This window comes from Tiliqua scincoides, chromosome 8 (genome assembly GCF_035046505.1).
Source record: "Tiliqua scincoides isolate rTilSci1 chromosome 8, rTilSci1.hap2, whole genome shotgun sequence".
NCBI lineage: Eukaryota > Metazoa > Chordata > Lepidosauria > Squamata > Scincidae > Tiliqua > Tiliqua scincoides.
This window is the reverse complement of record NC_089828.1, coordinates 50,986,932-51,010,258: the sequence shown is the minus strand read 5'-3', so window position 1 is coordinate 51,010,258 and position 23,327 is coordinate 50,986,932. Positions and strand designations below refer to the sequence as shown.

General features: G+C 44.9%; 1 protein-coding gene across 1 annotated transcript in view; it reads left to right on the top strand.

The window, feature by feature from the left end:
- Positions 1–23,327, top strand: part of PPM1D (protein phosphatase, Mg2+/Mn2+ dependent 1D) — a 42,284-nt gene that overhangs the window by 5,461 nt on the left and 13,496 nt on the right. The window contains exons 2-4 of the mRNA XM_066635724.1: positions 4,429–4,657; positions 11,074–11,198; positions 21,206–21,393. Coding sequence (XP_066491821.1) covers positions 4,429–4,657; positions 11,074–11,198; positions 21,206–21,393 — 542 coding nt within the window. The remainder of the gene's footprint in view (positions 1–4,428; positions 4,658–11,073; positions 11,199–21,205; positions 21,394–23,327) is intronic.

The window sequence follows — 23,327 nt, the reverse complement described above, 5'->3', positions numbered from 1 at the left end:
ATTGCTTTTATCTTTGTCCGGCTTGCTGGTTTGACTATTGTGCTCACTTATAATAGGACCATATCCTAGGAATGTCTTGGTGTCATTGGCATAGTGGTGGTCTGAAGCCACCTTGTTGAAACTAGGCAGGTCTAAGGCCTGGTTGATACCTGGATGAGAAACTGCATGCAAATTTTATAAGCCACCTTAATTTTCATGGAAGAGAAGTGGCGTTTAAACGAAAACTAAAATGTGCACCTTTTTTCTTTTTGTATGGGGGATGTTGCCATAGTTATAGTTAGTGTGTCAACATTTTGTGATTTAATCAGTTAGATTATCTGAAACATTTTGACTAAAAAGATAAACATCGAATCTTAACATTATTTTTAAGACTGATACCTGTGAAAACTGTGGACGGCATGTGTTCTCTTATACTCTAAGAGGCATTCCCTCTGACGTGTATGAGAGTGGGGAATATTTCTGCTTGGAAGACACTTGTTCTGACAGAGGGTGTATTAACTTAGAAACAATGCGTCCTTTTATTTCTTTAGCAAATTTATGTATTTAATTAGCTAAACCTGCATGATTGGCATAAACTGTGAGCACTCCATTTATTTGGAGGGAAAGGTGGGACATAAGTCATTTTAAAGAAATAAGATTTATTTACCTATACAGCAATACCTTGACTTTCATCCACTTGACTTTCATCGCTTTTTTCTTTCAGCTACTTTCAGTTATAATCACACTTCAAATTTCATCCACGTGCTTTCCTTTTCCATCTGATTTCATTCAACCTTCCATGACATTTGTTGATGTTTTATGTTTATTTGTTTAGGTTTCACACACATTCAATGTGTTGTATAGTTAGTTATTTACATTTTTTGCAGGCCAAAATAAATTGGCGAGCTAAATAAGGCTATGCTTTTACTTTCATCCATGTTTTGGTTCCGAACCAGACAAAAGTGTAAGGTATTGCTGTATTTGAAGTATAAAAGTAATTTTGACAAAATGGCAACTTTTGCCATCTCAAGATAGGCTTTTGGAGGGTAATCTAACCTTGAGTGTATCTAAGAGTGGGACTCAGAAGCTTGATAAGAATCTAAATCCTCCCAATCTGGAATAGTGCCCACAGTGTGTGGATGCATTGATATGAGTGATGTTTTGTGAACGTGGTGGAACGTAAACATAGACTTCTACTGAGGAAAAGAAGAGCAACTTTATTGGCCAGAGTCCTTGCTGCATGAAATTATTCCCAAGGCCCATTCATTCCAATATGATGGACTAGTGAATGAGTCTTCAGGATTGGTGCCAATAAGCAATTCCAGGCTGCCTGGCATATATCCCGTCTGTTTTGCAGCCCGTCTGTTGAATTGTGAGTGGAAGAAGCAACAGGAGGTTTGTTCCATTACTTAAAAGCAGAGTTTGGCTCAACTCCGAAAAGTAAAGAGCTAGTATGTTACTTGCTATACCTAGAGGAAAAACGCTTGCTGGGGAGGAATTCAAGTGCGATGGTGTAGTGTATTGGTTAGAGTGTTGGAATTGTCCTGAGTTCAATCCAGTTGACTTCATGGATGGGCCAGTGCAGTGTATTATTATTATTCAGAATATTTATATAGTACTTTTCAACAAAAAAAGTTTACAAACCAAATCAAAAAACTAAATGGCTCCCTGTCCCAAAAGGGTTCCCAATCTAAAAAGATGCAGAAGAACATCAGCTAGAAGCCACTAGAAGAGGCACTCTGCTGGGGTGAAGAGGGACAGGTAATCTCCCCCTGCTAAATATAAGATGAGCACCACTTGAAAAAGTGCTTCTTTGCCCATACAACAGGGGTAGTAGCATATAGCAGTGTACAACCTGGAATGTGCTTTGAAGGTAGGAGATGGGCACACAAGGCTCAGTGGATGTGGTTTCATGGACCTCAGATGGAGCAGAGTGGGAGAGGGGAGAGATGATCCTGCAAATAAAGTGGAACAGATGTATGCAGCAGTTTCAGAAGGGCATTGCATTTCTAGTGGCAGAAACAAAAGATGGTTTGTTCTCTTTTGGTTGTATAGTTAGCCTTCTGTCTAAGGAGAACTAGAAACATAAAACACAAATGGCACGTGAGCGCCTCGGGCAGCAGTAGGAGGTTGCAAGTCACAGCTAATGCAGCCTATGAACCTTCCTGGCAGTGATATGCAATTCTGCATGGGAGGCCCGTTTATTTATTACTGTGGCAAATATCCTACAATGAGAGTATTTGTCCTGAAGGCTGGGATTATAGGACTCTGCCTGCTCTCCTTTGCTTCTCTGTAGGCCTGGAACATTCCTTCCAGGGCATTCCAGAGAGCCGGGGTGGTGTAGTGGTTTGGGAGGTGGACTCAGACCTGGAATACCCAGGTTCAAATCCCCCCTCAGCCACGAAGCTTCCTGGGTGACCTTGGGCCAGTCACTTTCTCTCAGCCTCACCTACCTCGCAGGGTTGTTGTGAGGACAAAAAGAGGGGAGCAGCTGTGTACACTGCCCTGAGCTCTTTGGAGGAAGGGTGGTATAAAAATGTAATAAATAAAATAAATAATAAATTTACCAGGTAACCCTCCCTCCTTCAGATGCCTCTTAAAACCCACCTCTCTGTAAAGACTTTGGCACAGCCTCTTAATCCTCACCTCCACCTGGAGTGATGTTTGTACTTGCAGTTATGTCGGCTCATGTTTTTATGTTGCATACATATCTTCATTTCTTTCAATTACTTTAAAGCAGTATTCAACTTAATTTCACAAGCCTTTTTCCCCCAAGCCTTTCTACAGCGGGACAAGACATCCACCTCTTAAATCTTCTTTGTCCCTCCCCACTATTTGAAGAGGTTTAGTTCTCTGCTGTAAGGACAATAGGAGAAGCAGCAAAGGGGGGAAGCAAGTGCAGACAGTCAGCATGGACCTCCAGGATTTTTGCTCCAGCAGCCTGGACTTTGAGAGCTGTTTTCTGTCTTGTAACTGGCATCTGGGATGGCCTGTCAGTGAGCTCTTGGGCTCCGTGGCCTGACCAGTGGCAAAGGAGAGGGGGCCAGTCTTTTGTTTCATGTTTCTGTTTCTGCGCTTGCCTGGAAAAGGGATGGAGTGCAAAGCCTGCATCTGGTGGGATAGATCCAGAAGGTTTTCGAAGATCAGCCAGGGAGACCGAAGAGCCTCTCTCTGCCTTCTTGTTCCATACCTTGCATGATGTTATATGTCTCATTTGTGTCCCCTTCCTGCACCTGTGTTGCCTTTTTTTTTTTTTTTCTAAACTAAAAAGTCACAAATGCTGCAGGCTTTCCTTATAGGGCCACTTCTCCAGCCCCTTGATCATTTTGATTGCCAGATGGATTTTGGACAGACTAGGCAGTACTTCTTCACACAAAGGCATAATCAGTCTCTGGAATTCTCTGCCACAAGAGGTGGCGATGCCCGCAAACTTAGCTAGCTTTAAAATGGGATTAGACGCATTCACAGAGGAGAAGAGCCCTCTCCATGGTTACCAGTCAGCGGCTAGGCACTGCCTCCAGGTTCTGGGGCCGGGTGTGTGTCTCTGAATGCCAGTTGCCAGGAGCAATGACAGCAGAGGCCTAATGCCTTCAAGCTCTGCTGCGTGGCCTCTTTGGGAAATGGAGTGCTGGGCTAGATGGGCCTTTGGCCTGATCTCTGGGGCTGCTCTTATGCTGATAGAGAGCTGGCCAGCTAGGGTGAAACAGGGCAGGGCAAGAAGTGCAACCTGCTGACTGGGGATGGGTGTTCACACTTTGCACTGGAATGAGCTGACTTTCGTCTTGTGTGGTTTACTACTTCTTTTTTAAAAAATAGAATCCCTGTGATTCACCACTGTGTGTGTGAAATTTGCAAAGCAAAACTGCATCCTCAGGACCGCCAAACAGCTGAGGCAGAACTAAACTGCCTAGTGATCTTGAGTCTGCAGTCTCGCTTAGAAACAATAAGGGCGCAGTCCTAACCGGTTTTTCAGCACTAACCTAGCCACCATGCAGCCCCAACGTAAGGTAATGAACATGCCCTTATCTTGAGGAGATTGCCTTGATTTCTTCCCCATTGCAGGTGCAGTGCATACCACATTGGCACAGCTATGTCAGTGCTGGAAAGTTTGTTAGGATTACACCCTAAGTCTCTCTTCCTGATCAGACATAGGTTCATGTATCCCTGGGCACACTGCAAAAGTTTCAGTAGGTAGCAGGAGCTAGGTGGTTTGCTGGAACTCAGCCAGTCATTCTCCGAAGAACTGTGATTTATATTCTGCCTTTTAGTGTCTTAAGTGATATTAAGTGGGTTAGCTCCCTACCCTGTTCATTTCGAAGCATCTCTTGATCACTGGAGGGAGTGGATATTTCTACGCCTGAATTAGCTCTGTGTTTTGTGTCTATTGTGGAAGAGTTTTTGTACTGCCTGCTGATTCTTTTTCAAAGTTTGATTTATCTCCCTTTGCAGCTGAGTGGCCAAAAACGATGACAGGACTGCCAAGCACATCAGGAACTACTGCTAGTGTGGTAATCATCCGGGGGTCAAAGATGTACGTGGCACATGTTGGCGATTCAGGAGTGGTGCTTGGAATCCAAGATGACCCCAAAGATGACTTTGTTCGGGCTATAGAGGTGACGCAGGACCACAAACCAGAACTCCCAAAGGAGAGGCAGCGGATTGAAGGTCTTGGGGGCAGGTAACCATCTTGTTGTCTTACTATTTTGCTCCTAGGAGTAGTTGCTTTTGTAGCCTAAACAGGGCATTTTGTCAGGATATAATACAGTGGGCTCCTGGTATCCGTGAATTAGGCATCAGCGAATTTGACTCACCATGGATACCAGCAGAAAGCATGCCAAAATTGGGTTTCCTACCTTTGCGTGGCCAAACCATGCTGTTTCTAAGCCTCTGTGGCAGAAGTTCCCACACCTGGGGCATTGCAACGCCCCAGCCAGGGAAGCCTTGACTCTGCCCCCTTAAGGGGCAGGGCGATGGCAAAGGCATTTGTTTCAATTATGTTGCTGTCTGGGCCTAAAGGGGATTTTGAGACATACCTAAGGCAGCGCTGGCTTCTGGGGTGATGCAGGAAGCCCCACAGATGCCTCTGCAGGGCTCCCCAAGCCTCCAGAAAGCTAAAAAAAGTGATCATGACCCATTTCCAGTTTGTGATTGTGAAACCTGAAGTGGGTCACAATAACTTTTTTTTAGCTGTTTGGAGGCTTGGAGAGTCCTGCAGAGGTGTCCGTGGGGCATTCTGAACCCCCTGCAGAGGCCAGTGCTGCCTTAGGTAAGTCTCAAAACCCCTGTTTTGGCTCTGACAGTGACACAATTGTGGCGATTGCATCGCTACCTTCACCCTTTCCCCGCAGGCACTGACCCCTATTCCCGAACTCCCAGAGAGTATGGGAACTGCTGCTCTATGGCTATTTTTAGAACTTAAAGATCCACTTCCAGGTCATACGGAGGTTCCTTACTCCTCCCAACCTTGCCCCAGAGTATGTTGTGATTTTGGCATGCTTTTCTTTTGCTTAAAGGGTTTTAAAGTTGGACCCGGTATCTGTGAATACTGAACTCCATCTATATATGCTTTGGTGCAATTGACATTCTGCTCTTCTGCAAGAGTAAGCGTCCTTGGGTTATGGAGTTCAGACTTGAGTTCCTTAATTAAACTTAATTTAATACTGACCATTGAAATGCATTTTAAAGCATCCAGAGAACTACTACTGAAGAAGTAGTTCTTTGGATGCCCTTGCAAATCTGTTCAACGTTCATGTGAGAGGGTTCAGTCTTCCTGGTTTTTAAACATTTAACATAGTTAAAAGCAGCTATGGTGGCTGACAGTTGGACGCCATTAATACACAATAAAATATGTTAGTACTCAATAAAACATGTTTTTAAGAAAGAGACTGATATTGGTGTGCTGTGAATGGTCCTTGGGTATGCTGTGGAAGTTTACAGGAAAGTCATTTATAAGGTCATTTCAAAATAGGGCTGTTGGGGGATGTGAGCCCTCCGCAGGTAGCATGGTGTGCCTTGTCAGTTGTCAAAAAACTGATGGCGTGCCTTGACAATTTTAATACCTTGTCAGTGTGCTGAGAAATGGAAAAGATTGAAAATCACTGAGTTAGTGTTAGACTAGGATGAGGGACTCTAATCTGGGTTCAAATCCTCCCTTGGCTGCAAGGCTCGGTAGGTGACATGAGGTCAGTCAGTCACATTTTCTCTGCCCGACTGGCCTCATAGAATAGGTGAAAGGATAAACAGTGGAGAAGAACCATTCATGCTTAGTGGAGGGATGAGAGCACTAATTGATGGTTTATATCCCAACCTTTCTTTTAAGACACTCAGGTCAGTGTCCCCAGTACATGTGGGGGCTGTACAGGGCTTGAAAAGAGATTCTAGGCAGCCGTTGTGCAAAAGATGGGGCTGAGGTGAGCATAGCAGCGAGATCAGAAAGTTAATAAGTGTTCCAGATGAGGTGCTGGTTGTAAAAGTCCTTCAAGCAAGGAAATTGCATTTTGTGGAAATGGCAGGCTTGTTAAGAGCCGGGCTGTTGTAGTGCAGAGTTGTCAAACCCGTTGCATACAGCGGACCAAATAGCATTCATGATGCCTGCTGAGGGCCGGAAGTGATGTCATTAAGCATGACCAGAAATAGGCACTTTTTTCTCACTTCAGAACTCATTAACTACAAATGGCAGAAAAGAAAATGCGCAAATCTTGGTATTTTCAAGTTATGGGAGAGCCCAATTATCATGCCGGCTTCCTTTTCAGCAGTGACATCTCAGCACAGCACAGCAGCTGAGAGTAACTGATAGGGTCTGGGAGTGCCTATGGGCCAGAAAAAGAGCTTCCAGGGACCACATCTGGTCTGCTTGCCTTATGTTTGACTTTGGGAGTTGGACTTAGACCTGGAAGATCCAGGTTCAAATCCTTGCTCAGCTTACTGGGTAACCTTGGGCCAGTCACTATCTCTCAGCCTCAACTACTTTGCAGGGTTGTTGTGAGGACAAAAGGAGGGAAGCAGCTATGTACACCACCCTGAACTCCTTGGAGAAAAAGCGGTATAAATATGTGAATAAATAAATAAGTCAATCCTTGCTCATCTATTTGTGTCCAGATGAGGAGTGGCTTTTGGGCTGGCCTTCCCACCCACCTTGAGTCCCTCCCAAGTGTCCTGAATCGGGAAGATCTATTCACGGGTCAGTGGTGGTGGAATAGAACCCCCTTTGCACCCCAGCTGATACCTCAGCTGTGATATTTAACCACAGGCTAAATTCCCATCATATACAACATGTAAATGAGTAACAATTTCTAAAGAGAGTTTATAGGGTTTGGAGAACAATGCCATGTTTTAAATAATGTGTTAAGGAGCTTATGAAGATGGCACTGTTTTGGAAACATGTTGTATATGTTTTTGTTTCTGCCATAAACCTGCAGTTGGGGAGTCAAACCATTGAAAATTTGGCTGAGGTTCCAGTTCAGCTATCTGTATTTCTTCTCTAATTCAGATGCTGATGTTCTTAAAAACCAGTTTGGTAACTGGTTCAGATGCTTTGAACCAATCTAGATACCTTTCATGAAGAATGTCAAATGCTTCTGCTTGTAGTATCACTCAATTAAGAGAGTTTCCATTTGGCTTCAGGTCTGATTCTCTCGGCCAGTTGTTGGGTTTGTTCAGGTTGGGACTTTGTTTCAAGGCAAGGTGAAAGCCTTGGTTTCTCTTCCTCCCACCATCTGCAATATGGAGATGATGCTAATTTTGATTACTGTATTTTTGATAGGTTGATAATATTGACATGAGTGATTGTAAGGTGTATGAAATGTTGTGAACAGTCAAAAGTGCCGCAACTGGCTTTAATATAGGCTGTTCCTTAGGTGGTGCTCTTGTCCGTTAGCTATGCCATAATTTGTTGCTATCTTGATTCAGTTTTTCTCAAAGTTGCTCTGGGTGGGATCCAGGTTTACTTTTCCCTATCCCCATTTTATCCTCACAACAACTTTGTGAAGTAGTAGGCTAGGAAAGCACAGCTACCCCCAATATCTTGGTGAATTTCACAACAGAGTGGTGACCTGAGCCCTGGGCTCCCTTGTCCCACTCTGACATTTTAAACACTGCCCCCTGCTCCCACCTCAGTGAAATAACTTGCTTCCCAGTGACTCAGAAAATCCTTGATGAATGTTCCCCCTGAGCCATAGAGTTGGGGTCATGGCAAGTGGAATGTGCAGCGCAGGAAAATGGGCCAGCCAGTTGCCAAGCTGCTTACATGAGTGAAGCCTCTGAGGCTTGAAAGTTGGCACCAGAGCAACCCTGCCCTCATCAGTTCCCAAGCCTTGCACCAGATGGACAGGCTCAGTTTCCTCTCCAGTCATTCCGAAGCCAAGATACCCCAGAAAGTTTCCTTGCTGACTTGATCTATGCCAATATGCTACTGCCTCATTGGCCTCCAGAGATTTTTTCACTTCTAATAGGTAGAGGTGCCTCCATTTGCTTTGCTGGGGGTGGCAAATGTCAGATCATATCTCCTTTTTTCTGTAGGCTCCTGCCTTTAGATGTGTAGTCTAGTCTAGTCTGTTCTCAGCTGGTGGAAAGATACTAAACATCTTGTGTAACTTGATCCAACCTCTTCTGCTGGCAGAGCATGTGCTCTACTGTTGAGCTACTGATTCATAATTAAATTACGCATACATATATTTGGTTTTTTGGCAGTGTTCTTTGTGACTTTCCACATTTCTGATCTTGCATATTTGGCCCTCAGATTGTTGCAGAATTCCGTTTATCTGGCTCTTGGAAGTGCTTTCCTTCTGCAGGGCATCCAGCTGTGTTTCTTAGACTTGAAAGATTAATAGCTAGTTGGCACCAGCTCGTTTGCTGCTTGTCATCCAGGCCACCAAACCGGTCCTGCCACTAAGCGTCTCGGAACAGGTGCTAAAATATTATTAAAGGTGCGGCTCTTATTCACTGTTGCTTTCTCACACTTGCTGGGAGAAACCCTGAGACACTCAGATAGTTCACCTGCCCTTGGCCCCCCACCCAATTAAAAAAAGAAAGAAGTCCTACTTGGAATATCTTCTTGGACTTGCACCAGCGAAATTGCTTTCCACTCCAAAGCCTCTCATTTTGCTCCCCTCCCCCACTGGATACAGCACATACCTTTTTGACACAGCTGTACCAGCCGGTGGGGGGGGGGGTGTCAGGAAAGATTGGTTTGGGCTGTTAGGCTGCAATCCTGGACACACTTACCTGCAAGTAAGCTCCATTGAATAAAATGGGACTTGCTTCTGGGTAGACACTATAGAATTACACCATGAAGTTTGTTTTTGTAATGGTTTTGATACACCATTATGTATCACAATACATAATGACGTATTTGTTTAGTGTTTATGCATTGCTTTGCGAGCAAGCCTAGCTATATAAAAATGTAAATATGTATATATTTGATTGATGGTTACTGTTTCAATAATGTTGTGTAAATACCTCACAAAAACAAATTCATTAACAATTATGCCAAAGATAGTTACCATTTAATAATTTTATGCAAATATCAATGACTGGCAGCAGTTGAGCTTTTAAGAAGCCAGATTTTTTTTTTTATAACGCTGCTTTTCATTCTGTTTGAGCGAGATTATTTGTCCTTCACCCTGGGGTGCTGGTTGGGGGGAAAAAGCTGAATGTGGGCTTTTCTGACTCTAGAAGGTTAGTGAGGCCGGACCTGTCTTTACAGAACCCATGCTGATTCTCCTTCAGCAATTCTCATTCTTTGCGCTGAGTAATTTAATGTTTAGTTATGGTTTCCACCCCTTTACCAAAAGCATATATGCCTGTTCAGGCTACTTTTTCAGCAATCCCAAAGCAGTGGGTACACATACATATGAACGTACATACACATTTTTTGAAAAAGCTACAATAAGACAAGAAGTGCACAGGGAAAAATAGAAGTAAGAAAAGCATAAAACACTTCAGAGCCGGACAAAACTGTCATTCAAGGAGATTAATGGCTCAAACTGAAGACCAGCTTCAGCAAGGCAGTCTTCATACACCTACAGGAAGTTAAGAAGTTAATGCTTTATGTACATACCTAAATTCAGCCTTTCATAGCAGCTCCCATTTGCGCTGGAGGAAATCCCTGTCTGAAATCCTGAAGAACAGCTGCCAATCAGCGTACCTGCAATTTTGAACTAGTGTGCCACAAAAGGGTGTGCCACAATTTTGAACTAGTGTGCCACAAAAGATATACTGCAGAAGTTTGGAGCACAGCAGTTGAGAAACTCTTCCAGGGTCTGTGGCTCTGTTTTAGGGCAACTGTCTGTAGTAACACATTGTCTGTCCCTCTTCCTCCATGGCAGAGGAAACAGAGCATTCTGGAAACCAGAAGTGTCATCACAAGAGATGAAGACCGTAGATGTTGGTGTGCTGTGAGAAGAGAAACGTTGAAAATTACTGGTGTATTCAATACCAAACTAGATGGACCGGTGGTCTGACTTGTTATCTGATAGCTCAGGGGTGTCAAACAGAAGGCCTGGGGGCCGGATGTGGCCCGCGGAAGCTTTTTATACAGCCCTCCGGCTTTCAGCTGCTGTGTAGTGCTGAGGTGTTACTGCTGAAAGGGCAGCCCACATGAAAATTGGGCTCTCCTTTATCCTGAAGTATGATCAAGATTTGTATATTTTCTCTTTTGTCATTTGCAGCTAATGAGTTCCTAAGTGAGAAAAAGTTTTTTTTGTTATGACTTGTTTAATGACATCACTTCTTGCCTAATGACATCACTTCCGGCCCTCAGCAGGCATCACGAATGCTATGTGGCCCTCGGTATGAAATGAGTTTGTCACCCTTGTGACAGCTTCTTGTATAAAACTCTTCTCCAGCTGCCAGTTGTCCAGGTCTGCAGAAACAAGGGAAGTGTGCTTTTTGGGTTGACCATTCAGCAGATCATTCAATTGAAAGTGCACCGTATAAATCTTCAAAAGTAAATAATGCTTTACTGTGACTGTCGGATGTCTTTGCAACAGAAGGGCCATATTTTAACAGTAAAAAATACTTTGTTTGGTAACTAGCCACTGTTGTTAACTCTTCCTTTCCATTTTTGTTCCTTTCCTCCCCCCCCCATCATTTTAGCGTGATTAATAAATCTGGTGTGAACCGAGTTGTGTGGAAGAGACCTCGCCTGACCCACAATGGACCTGTGCGGCGGAGCACAGTCATCGATCAAATTCCCTTCCTCGCTGTGGCCCGTGCCCTCGGTAAGCAGCAGCTGACCAGAGAAAGGAGATGAATCTTCACTGCCCAACACTGAGAGAGGCAGCATCAATGGGGTGGGAGCAGGGGGAATGTCCCAACTGTATGCCTGTGCATATTTCCTTGGGAGTAAGCTTTTTACTGTTTCTCATAGAAGTGACTGGAAGCAATTAACCTATATCTGAGGAAGTGAAGAGATGGGTTATCTGGGACACCACTGAGCTGTGACCCAAGCTTGGTGACCCAAGAGGTTGAGAATTGAGCTGGTCAGGGCTGGCCCAAGACCTCCGGGTCCCTGAGGCAGTGTGCCAAATTCTGTCCCTCTCCTTTACCTGGTGATGTGTCAGCAACTCCCACTCTTTGGGTTGGAAAAGGACCTGGAGGACTGAGGTGAAACTCCCCTGAGTGCCCTTCTCTTGTGATATGGCAAAAGGAGAGGAGCTTCCATTGTTTCTCCCTCCCTCTTCCTTTCTGGGGTTCACTTGGCAAATGAGCATTCATGGCTTGGCGAAAGGGCTGTGCTCTGTTTGAGGCTAGAAAAAAAGCTGATATGCATATAACCATTTTGAGTGTCTTGAGGGTGTGTTCTCCCTTATCCCACTGGCTGTAACCCAGTGTGGCTTTCCCTGGCTGGTGCTCGTGCTCTCTTGAAGCAAGGCAGCTTGTGTTCTCCTTGTACAGCTGTGTCAGTCCAGGCACGGTTCTACTCTGCAAAACTTGGCCAGTTCCATGGGTTACTTTCTCTCTGGATGCCTGCAACATAGCTTTCTAGCACTGAAGCTGAACAGGTGTGGCCCAAGATGATAGACTGCTGAGAACAGTGATTTTCATTCAGTGTACTGTGGCACTTTAGTATGCCACAAAAGGTCTGTAGGTATACCCCAGGAGTTTGGAGCACGGTGGTTGAAAGCAGCTGAAAAACTCTTCTGGGTTCTGTGGCTCTGTTTCTAGGGCAGCTGTCTGTAGTAACAAATTGTCTGTCCTCTGTCCTCCGCTGGTGACAATTTGTTACTACAGATAGTTGCCCTCGGAACAGAGCATAGAACCAGAAAGAGTCTCCCTGAAGTGACATCTCAAGAGGCAAAGACCATTGCGGTCAGTCTGCCATGGGAAGAAAAACACTGAACATTCACTGGCCTAGAACTTCCACTATCTCTCTCCAGGCTCTTTGAAAGAGTGGCATGTGATGAATAAGTGAAAGGAAACTGGGTAGGTTTCCCCCCACCCCGCTATAATTGATGGCACTGAAGGACTCTATTTCCTTGTATTGAGAATTTACATAGAAAATCCCAGTCTGATTGTTTGCTTCTTGCCATAAAAGTCCTGTTCATGTAGAGCTAAGGTTGGCATCCTCCTGTGTGGTGGGTTCAGCTGAGGGAAAACAATTGGCCTAGGATCATCCATTGAGATTCATGACTGGCAGAGATCTGAACCCAGGTTACCTCAGCCCTAGGTCCACATGCTGACCACCATGTCCTGTTAGTGGATGGCACAGTGATGATGGACAGCTGGCTCCTCCTTGTTTAGCTGTGTACATCGGAGTCCTTTCTGGTGCTGTGGTTTTTCCGAGTGGGCGGGGGGAAGGAGAGGCTTCTAATTCTTCATGCATGCGATATGTTTATTTTCTCTCTCCCCTACAATAGCTTTGCAGATTATCTTCCTCCTGGGGTGCTCTGAGTAATATTTTAGACTTGTGTTCATGCCCACAGGAGATCATTTTAATGGGGGGGGGGGAGACTGAAACAGCAAGGCGGGTTTCAGCGATGCATGTTTTAGAAAACCCATTGTCAGAAAGGCACATGGCAAAATTGGCTTCCCCCTGTGCCTATTATAAGGAAATGAAAGCCAGATGGACTCTAGCAGATGGTTAGTGTTTTAATTATGCCCTTCATTGAGTTAATTTAACCCTTCCAGCCTCTCCAAACTTGCAGTTGCTGCTGAGATTGGAATGTGTGATTGTTAGTATTGCCCCAGAAATTTAGGGAATATCCCTGTAGTGAAAATCCCTGATTCCTCCCCCTTTAATATTTTGCATATTTCTTTTTACCTGTTTTGAATCTTTCTGCCCCATCAGAAGTTTGTGATGTCTCTTCATTCTGAAGGTGCTGCTGAATCATTCAGCCAGTCTGGTGGGGCTAATTGTTTTAGCATTTTCTTCTCTGCTGAACAAAATACCTGGCTTTGAGACAGTGGGGCTCATTGGACAGTGGGGCTTACCTGATTTTTCCAGAAGTGGGAGATGGAGGGACTTGTGTGAGTGCTCCCCTGAGCCAAAAGCTACTTAATGAGCACAGGTTATAAAATCAGGGTCACACAGACACATACCTTTTCTGCAGTTGCTCTGGCCCAATGTTGGAAGCATCTGATGCACCATGGCATTGCTTGTCGGTTCTGCTGAAGAGGGGGTGCAAGGACCAAGAGCCTGGAACAGCATACATAAGAATGATAGGGAAAGTACCCAGAGAAGTTGCCTCGGGCCTTGTTTTATTGGCCATGTGCATTTTAACATCCTTGCCAACCTTGCCATATTTTAGTGTGTGGTTAAATACAATGGCTTTGTCAGCTGTTTTAAATCTCTAGTTTTAAATCACTAGTGTGAGACTGAAAGTGGTTTACTGGCCAATGGCTTCAGTACTGAGCCAGGATTTGAACGTGCGTCCTCATGGTCAACATATATTACTGTAGATAGAGTCAGACTCTTGGTCCACCCAGCTCAGTATTTTACACTGTTGGCCAGAGGTCTTTTCCAGCCCTGCTTGGAGATGCGGTTGGATGGAACCTGAAACCTCCTGAATGCAAAGCAGGTGTTTGGCTACGGAGCGTATAGCCTCATCTGTCTGATGTTCCCACCATTGCCGCATGTTGTCCTTAGGCTGGAGCTACCTGTCTGAAATGTGTGTCGACCGCCTTCTTCAGGCTTGCTCAGTGAGCCACGAGGAGTTCTTCCTGCGATGGTATAGCTTTCTCCTGCTGCTGTTGCTCACCCCTTCTTGGACTCTCTTCCCACCCTGCCCCTCTTCCACCCAAAAGCACACATTTTTCTGTAATTGGGAATGAATGCAGTGCAAAACATACACAATCGCATAATCAAAAACAGAGCCAGCCCCGGCTGTTTCTGTGCAAGGCTTTGGGCTTGTGTTGCCTCTATCTGAATGGGTTGTTCACTCGCGGACACATGTGGATCTGTTTAGGTTGCCGGAAATTTTCTTCTTTCTCCTCCCCCTTGGGGGCCTCTGGAGTTTGGTTTGTGTAACTGTGTTTTTCATCACCTGAAGAGATCTTTCTTGACCTTCTGTCACTAGACAGAGAAAATGGATTCTTGCTGGACCTGCCTCTCCTTGGCACTTCTTTAACCCCGCTGCCATTGCCCTTTGGTGATTGACTTCCCAGCTCTCATGATGTGTTGAACTCCCTTTGCCAAATCTTGGCTGTCTTCTTGTTTTCCTCAAAATTTCTTGTCTGTTTCCCTCAAGGAGGGCCTCCCCGCCCCCTGTTCACTGATGTAACTTTGAGTGAAATCCTGTGACAACCTAAGGATGTGTCTTATTCCTTCTGAGAAATGTTTGCTGGCCTTGTCAAAATGTTTAACCTTCTTGAGGAGGAAGTTCCAAATCTGCATCAAATTTTTGTTTTTGAATCTCAAAAAAATGTTGGTGTCACCTATACTTGCGTGTCTGTTGGCCAACATTTTTTTAAAAAGTGTTAAATGTTCTCAGTGTGGCGAACAGTGAAGTGTGACAGCTTCAACAGAGGTATTCAAGCAGGGCCATGTCATGGATGTGGTATGGTGGGTCAGGACTGGCCCATCTGCCCATGTAATGGAAAGATGTGCATCTGCCCACGGAGGTTATGTTGTTTGCCCATCTCATACAGGTGGTGCCTCGGTATTTGTGAGAGATCCATTCTTGGACCCCCTGCGGATACAGAAAACCACAGATAATGAAAGCATCGTTGTGGCATCATCAAACCCTCCGAAGCTCCGGGGATTTCAGAATGGCCCTGGAGCGTGGAAAAAACGCAATTTCCAGTTTCCTGAGGGAAACCAGAAGTGACTTTTTTGCCCTTATAAGGCATCCTGGGGCCCAGGGAAGCTCTCCAGGGGGCTGGGCAGACGTGGGTGGCCTCTGTGGGCTTTGGAAAACTCTCCGGAGGTGACCAGAACACAACTCTGGTTGCCTTGGGGGGCGGGGTTCAGGTTGGGCCAAGTCTGGATCAACTTGGGTCCAGTGGAACCATGCTGAACCAGATCCGCTGATGGAAAATCCACAGATAAATAGTTTCAACCTGTATTCAGTTAACGTATGGCAGTGGGTTACTAGGAGTGATTGGCTAGTTGCATCCTGCATTTTGACTTGGTCATGGCTGAGCATCTGCACATTTGACATTTGCCTTTGCAGGCAAGTACTGAATATGTGAGTGCTCAGCTATAGATAGCTGACATGCTCCTATTCCTCTCTCACGTCTCATGTTGGGGGATGACGAAGACTGAAAAGGGCTAATCTAGCATGTTGATGATACTGGATATAATGTGAAATCATGGTATAGCCTTACGAGCTGGCGTAAGTCACAGGTTTTCTTCGGTGTTCCTCCTTCTCCTTTCCCTCCCTTCCTCTTTTTCTACATGAAGGCTGAAAATTTCTGATCCCAGTATGCAGCAAATTGTGGTTTGCTCCCAAACTAGGATTGCAAACCACGGTTTGAATGTGGTTTGCAAACCTGCTTTGTACAAACTGTAGTTTGCCTGATTCAAATGGAATGCAATGCAAACTGAAGTTCCAAGTTTTGGTATATGAGGGAGAGATGAGCGAGAACATAAGCTCAAGGTTTGCGTCTGTGCTTGTGTAACCCACCTCTGAGAGAATATAGAAGATTTCTTTATTTTAACCAGCTCCCCGGCAGAAGAATCGCAGACTCAAATGTGTTTGGTTCAATAAAACTGGTTTAGTTCCCTGGGTGAGGTTACCCCGCTCATTATCTCTGCATTGGTGTTGTCCTCTCTCTTCCTTCCTTCCTTCCAACTAATTGGCCACCTGTGGCAAGGAAGAATTGCCTCCAGGCAATCTGGCAAGGAAGCTGTTGTAAGTGGAAAGAGTTACAGTTGTCTTTTGTGCCCTCAAGGTCCCACAAATGGCAGTATAGCTAGCACTACTTGTGGGCAAGTTGAATGTTGTGAGATGGTTTGCAAGTTTGCCTTGGGGTATGAGCAAATGGCTCATTCAGGGACCAGATGCGAACAGGTTGCGATTGCAATAGGAAGGAAAGTGGACAGAACACCCAAGAGGTGCAAACTGTGTGGGATTTATATTTTGTGTGTGTGTGTGTGTGTGTGTGTGTGTGTGTGTGTGTGTGTGTGTGTGTGTTTTCCTGGGCTTAATATGTTTTAGCAAATTGCTTTCTTCAGGCTTACAAGTGTAATAAAGAGGAATAAAAACCCGACTGCAAGTATATGTCACAGACCAACAGTCTCTGTAGTCATGAATCATGAAGTCACAATACAGAATGAAAACAATTATAAATACAAACTACTTCTTATAAAATACAAAAAAATCACAATAATAATGAAACAGGAAATCTGCAAGCCTGCCAGTCTTTTATATATTACCTGTGTAAGAGGTTTCTTTTGGTACAGCCAAGACGAGCTGACTGCCTTAGTGAGACGGAGAGCTGAATTGCCCCAGCAGTTGTATGTTCACTGCCTACCTTTCTCCCAATGTACAACTTCATAAAGCAGTAGGTGACATAACACTGTGTATATTTTGGGCAGGGAGGGGTTTAAGGAAATGCCAGCAGTGTGATGTGACCCAGGAGAACCTCATTCATTGTGTTTGGATGTGCTGCTGGCACAACAATCGTGAGTCACTCGTATGCACTGCAGGATCTCATCGTGTGCAGTTGCCTGCTGTTGAGCACAAAAAATGCTTTTGGCTGTCTTGTGCTTGGGCAGTGGCTCCAGTTTAAAGAAATGGTTAATCCTTTAAGTGTAGAGTGGCTCAAAGTGGTTCTTCCTAAGCTTAGAGTCCAGTACACTTGCATCCTTCTCCATCTTTGTCATGCTTCCCCCTTCTTTGGGAGAGGCCATTCCTTTCCCCTTTGCTACTTGTCTTCATAGTGCTACACGGATAATGGCCAGAGAAGATACTGCAACTCCTTAGTCCAGTCAGCCCAGGTGATCTACAGAGTCAGTCCCATTTGAATCTGGTGGAACTTACTTCTGAGTAGATATGCCATAAGACTGGACAGTTTTGCTTTAGCTTTGTTTTTCATTCCTGAATTAGTCAGAAAATAATCTTCTGTTCTGTCTCTCTCTCTCTCTTGTCCTAATGGGAAACTAGTATTTCCAACACTCCCGCTGAAGGCAATTAACGAGACATTCTCTTGGCAGCCTCCCATGCTCCAGATGAGCCCTTTTGCCAGTACATGGCAGGTGGAGATGTAATTACAGGTGGATATGCTTCTGTATCCAAAACGACACCTTGATTGGGTTGTGGAACCTGTTTATTTTTTTATGTTCATCAATTGCTGTGGTTGGGGCTCTATAGCTCAGTGGCGGAGCACCTGCTTAGCATGCTGAAGGTCCAAGTTCAGTCCCCAGCATCTCCAGGTAAGGCTGGAAAAGGCTCCATCTGAAGTCCTGGATAGCTGCTGTCAGTCTGTATTGATAATGCTGAGCTAGGTAGACCAGTGGACTGACTCTATTGGAGCTGCATATGAATTTGACTTGCCTTAGAGCTCTCCTGAGATGAGCCTTGGGATATGGAGTCTGTGAGGTGAAGCAAGATGAGTTCACTTAAGGAATTCCAACACCTTGTGTCTGCTGGTGTTGCCTGCAAAAATTGCAGCCGTTTGGTTCAGTCCCTCTGTGGCTGCAGTAATTGTTTAAAAAGATCTTTCCAGTTGCGTTTGCTGGTTCAGTGGGGAGTCACTGCACTAGTATCTCTGGGCCCCAGGGAGAGCTACCCTGGCAAGAATTCTTTGCATGTGGTTCTTGTGTGGACCTACATGGAACGGCTACTGGTCACAGCTATATGAAACCTCCATATTCAGAGGCTTTGTACCTTGGACCACCAGTTGATGGTGAACAACAGCAAGAGAGAGTTCTTTCTGTCATGTCTAGCTCAAGGGCTTCTGGGCAATGTGTGAAACAGTCTTTAGCCTGATACAGTAGGACTTTGGTTTGTTTTATTTATATCCCATCTTTCTTCTGTAGTGGGATTCAAGAGAGCATACATGGGGGTCCCCAGGAGGTCTCTCGTTCAGGCACTGTCCTCTGCCAGATCCAGACTTCCTTAGCTTTGGCGACTGCATCATGTGCCTTCAGAATAGGCCCTTATACTATTACAGAATGAGCATGCAAAAGTGCTTATGGCAAAAGTGCTTGAGGAACTCCTGACTCACAGCTCTGGTCATGGGCTCTGCTCAGCAGCTCGATCCTTTCTTTGACCAGCTTAGAATCTGCTTGCTTGCTTGGTTGGATGCATGATGTTTGTTGTCCTCCGTTGGCAAATGCAGATGGAAGAAGATGTTGGTGAGTCAGTGGTTGTGGAACTTTAAGCTTGGACAAATATTGTTCTTTGGCATTTGTGCAGCATGGTCTGACTGTGCAAGGTACTTCACTTGCATTTCCCCCCCCCCCCATTCTGCAGATGGAAGAGCTGAGGAAGTGTTTTGCCTAGGGCCACCTGGGGAGTTGCTGGCAGAGGTGAGATTTGAACTGAGAGAAGTCCTGCTTCGCAGTTTACTCTTTTAGCTGCTACACCAGCTCCCTACACAAACGGGTCACATAGTACGAAGTATTCCTGATCTCTAGCACTTCAGACTGCAATGCGGAATAGGAATGTGGAAAAACAAAATGCCCTGCAGTTATTAAGCTTTCCTGTTGGGGGGAAAGGGCTTTAGGCTAGCCTTTCTCCCTGACATCCTACTTTTCTGTGTGCAGATTTAGTGTGTGGGAGCATTTATATCAGCTGGAAGCAGCACAATCCTTAGGAACAGTTGTACCCTGTCATCTACTGTTTGTGTAGATCCGGATTTAGCCACACTTACCTGCATTATAATGACCCTGCTGCCATCCTGCTTTTTCAGCCCACCTGAAGAACACTGTTTTGCTCTTATTGGCTCTAAGCTGAAACAGCCGCCTTGAGGAGGGCTGGAAAGTGCCTTCTGCATGAGCTGGCTTGGCTCTTAATTCGGGTTTTTAATGGAAGGAAGGCTGTTTCTCTTTCTTTTGCTGCAGCAGCGGAGGTGAATTGGCTCTCGAATGAGAGCCGGCATGGAGTGTTTCACTGTAGTAAAGTGGAGTAATTGGTTTGAATCACTCCTTGTTGTGTTCTGAGAACCATATTGGGTGGATCAAGCTAATGGTGAGGTGCCTACTTGAAGAGACCAAGGGCCTGCGTTTTCATCTTGGTAAGAGGGTCTTGTTGGGCCGGGATTGCGAGGTGCACATATGGTGGGTGGAAGGGCCATGCTTGCTTTCTCCATAAGAGCAAGAAAGGCTTTGGGATTTGTACTTGTTGCAATTATTTAGGAACCAAGTGCTTTCTCATCAGTTTTGAGATTGTTTTCCTCCTCTTCGTAAGCTGGTAAAGCATCAACCAGTTTTATTGGTAACTAACCCCTGCTAATTGGGTAAGAGCCACTTTTTCAAGTGGGTGCTCCTTTTTTTAGCAGGGGGAGAGTAACTGGCCCACCTCACCCCAGCACTGTCTGTTCTAGTGGCTGTCTGCTGGTATTCATTTGCATTTTTTTAGATTGTGAGCCCTTGGGACAGGGAGCCATTTAGTTATTTGATTTTTCTCTGTAAACCGCTTTGTGAACTTTTAGTTGAAAAGCGGTATATAAATACTGTTAATAATAATAATAAATAACTCACAGCGGACAGTTATTATATGGCTTTTTAAAAAAACTAAAGATCAGTTTATACAAGCAGCAGGACAGAGTGGAAAAGCTGTTACCAGACTCTGCTGCTGCAGATACTTTCATTGCACTAAAGGTGACATCTTTAATAACTCTCTCCATATGAACCTGGCTGTCCTCTGAGATGGTCCAGGGACGCTTTCCTATGTATGGCACAGTTTATGGAGGCTGTGCTTGTCTGTAATGCATGGGAGAGCCTTCTCTGCTGCCCTGCCTGCTTTGTGGAACTCCCTGCTGAAGAGTATCTGCAGAGCCCCCTTTTGGCCATCTTTTGCAGGAAGGTGGAGGTGTTGGTATTAAGGATTTTTATATATTGTTTTTCAGCAAAAAGTAGTTCACCAAGTGGTTTACATGGCTAAATAAATGACTGTTCCTTTTTCATATGGCACGTGGTGTGGCCTGGATATGTCTGGCTGGTTGTGTGTACTTATTTTTCCCCCTGAGTTGTTTTTTTTTTATTAGTTTGATTCTGTTTTTCAGAATGTTTCTTGTGAGTTGCCTTGAATCCTTCTTGAAGGAGGAGAAAGACAGTGTATAAAATGAAAAAACCCCTTACAGGGTCATGGGAAGACCTTTCTTCATGCAGAAAGTAGCACATCTGGTAGAATGCGAGGATGAATGTTTCTCCTTGACATGCTTGTTTTCTAAGTGCAAGGAATTCTATTTGTAGAATAATATTCAAATATATCCAGCTCCCCAACCCTAGCCTGAAATGGGGCAGTCCAGAAAAAACTCATCCATTTGGTTCTTTGATATTTTAAAGGGATCCTTAATGTGGTATATCTGAGGGTCAGTTTTATATGGCAGGTGGAATCAAATAATAAAGCTTTTCCTGAATGGTTCCATTCCAGATTATAGAAGGGAATGGGAGCATAATACTGTATTTGAATATTATTAATTTTTATTAAAAGTTTTGTATGCCACCTTTCTCCGTTCAAGCGGGCAATCAAACTGTTTACGACAAAAACATGAGCACATTAAACAAACCTATGAATGCTCCTCCCCCAATACAATTTCTTTATATAGAAATATAGGATGTTGGGGAGAAGTGGGTGAAAACCTGACCTTAAGTGTTCTGTGTTTCCTCTGAAACCAGGTGATCTGTGGAGCTATGACTTCTACAGTGGGGAGTTTGTGGTGTCTCCTGAGCCAGACACAAGTGTGCACACGCTAGATCCGCAGAAGCACAAATACATCATCCTGGGCAGTGATGGACTATGGAACATGATCCTACCTCAAGAAGCCATTTCCATGTGCCAGGACCATGAGGAGAAGTATTTTATGGTGAGCCTGGATTCAGCTGAAATGGTAACAAAGCTTAGGGCTTGAAATGGGCACACACACATCACCAAATTATTATTATTTTTTTGAATGTCTAGATTTTTTGTGAGTGGGTGCTGAATTACACACATCTCTCTCATTAGAAATTAGGGTTGCAAATTTGTAGTGCTTATCATTGAAGGCCCAAGCAGATGTGTAGTGAGAGGTACATAGCTGCTTTCTGAGAGCAGCAACCAATGTTTCCTCCCCATGTTTCCCTGGTAACTTCTGTTGAAAGAAGGGAGAGGATGTGATGTCATCTTCCTTGGTTTCCCTGCCCCCTGCTGCATTTCACTTACTGCTTGTTGTGTCACTTGTCTTTTACTAAGCATTACCTTAGAGTAGTGGTTCTCACACATTTAGCACCAGGACCCACTTTTTAGAATGAGAATCTGTCAGGACCCACCAGAAGTGATGTCATGACCAGAAGTGACGTCATCAAGCAGAAATTTTTTTTAACAATCCTAGGCTGCAATCCTACCCACACTTACCCAGGAGTAAGTCCCATTGACTATCATTGTTAAAAGAATATGCATGGTAGCTTGTTAAAAGTACAGACCTGGAACATTTCCCCAAATGCAGTCAATGGGAGCATCAAGTCTAATATATTAAAAATAAATATTGAAATGAATGGGGACTCACCTGAAAATGGCTTGCGACCCACCTAGTGGGTCCTGACCCACAGTTTGAGAAACACTGCCTTAGAGACTTCCGGAGAACAGACAGGGTTGCTGCTCTTGGTGTGTCATGTCTCAACCAAGCAGTTGGCTTCTGGGATCCAGAGATAAATGTTTGTGTAAGTCAGCGGACTGGAGACCGCTGTGCTCCAAAAAAGCCCTCCCTGTCCTAACCAGTGCTTATCGTTCCACTGTGCTACTGCTTTGTTCGTTCTTTACCTGATCTGGGTACAGGAATGCTCTGGGCAGTTGCATCTATTGCCCAGTGCCTCAGCAGGCTTTGCAGCAGGAAATCCAGGCAGATGCGACTGCCCAGATCATTCCTGTACCCAGATCAGGTGAAGAACGAACAAAGCAGTAGCACAGTGGAACGATAAGCATCCCTGTGCCCAGATCGGGTGAAGAATGAAGTAGCAGCACAAAGGAAAGGTAAGTGTTGCTCATGGCGGGGGGGCCCTTGCCAAACACCAGATTGGCAAAAGCTGGTGTAAGTGATCCAGTAACTTAGGCGTGATCCAAAACAGGAAGGAGTCAAATTCTAAGGGCGCAATCCTAACCCCTTATGTCAGTGATTTCCAGCACGGTGCTGATGGGACTTGTGCTGCATCTTGCAGTTGGGTGTCACTCAGAGAGGTCTCCTCAAACTAAGGGAATGTTTGTTCCCTTACTCACAGCTGCATTGCCCTTATGTCAGTGCTGGAAAACGCTGACATAAGGGGTTAGGATTGCTCCCTAAGGCAGCAATAGAGGGCCAGGAGCAGGTTTGTATTCAAAACTAGTCAGGGGTCAAAATCGGGAAAGACAGATGGGCAATATCCTTGCCCAAGAGATGAGTTGCTTGGGACTGAGGAGCAAGCTCTGAGGCTTGGGTTTTATAGAGCCCAGTGGGCAGTGATTGTGGAGATCAGCTGACTTCAGTGCTCAGGCAGGCTGATACTGCAGCCTAGGTGGTGCCCTTGAAGCACAGAGCTCAATCTACCTGGCTTGCAAGGAAACAGAGTTGTTCTTGGTACAGAAAGGAAAGTACTAGCCAGGAGTGCGATCCCTGGGAGCTCTGATTTGAGACTCTCCTTGCGTGCCTTTCATGGTGACAGCCAGGTGTACAGTTTTAACATCTAGTTTCATCCTAAGATGGTAAGGCTTGAACATGTAGGCGACACACATCAAAACCTGGGATTTCTACTTGGGTGTATTGCAGACCACATTTCAGAAACAAAATGG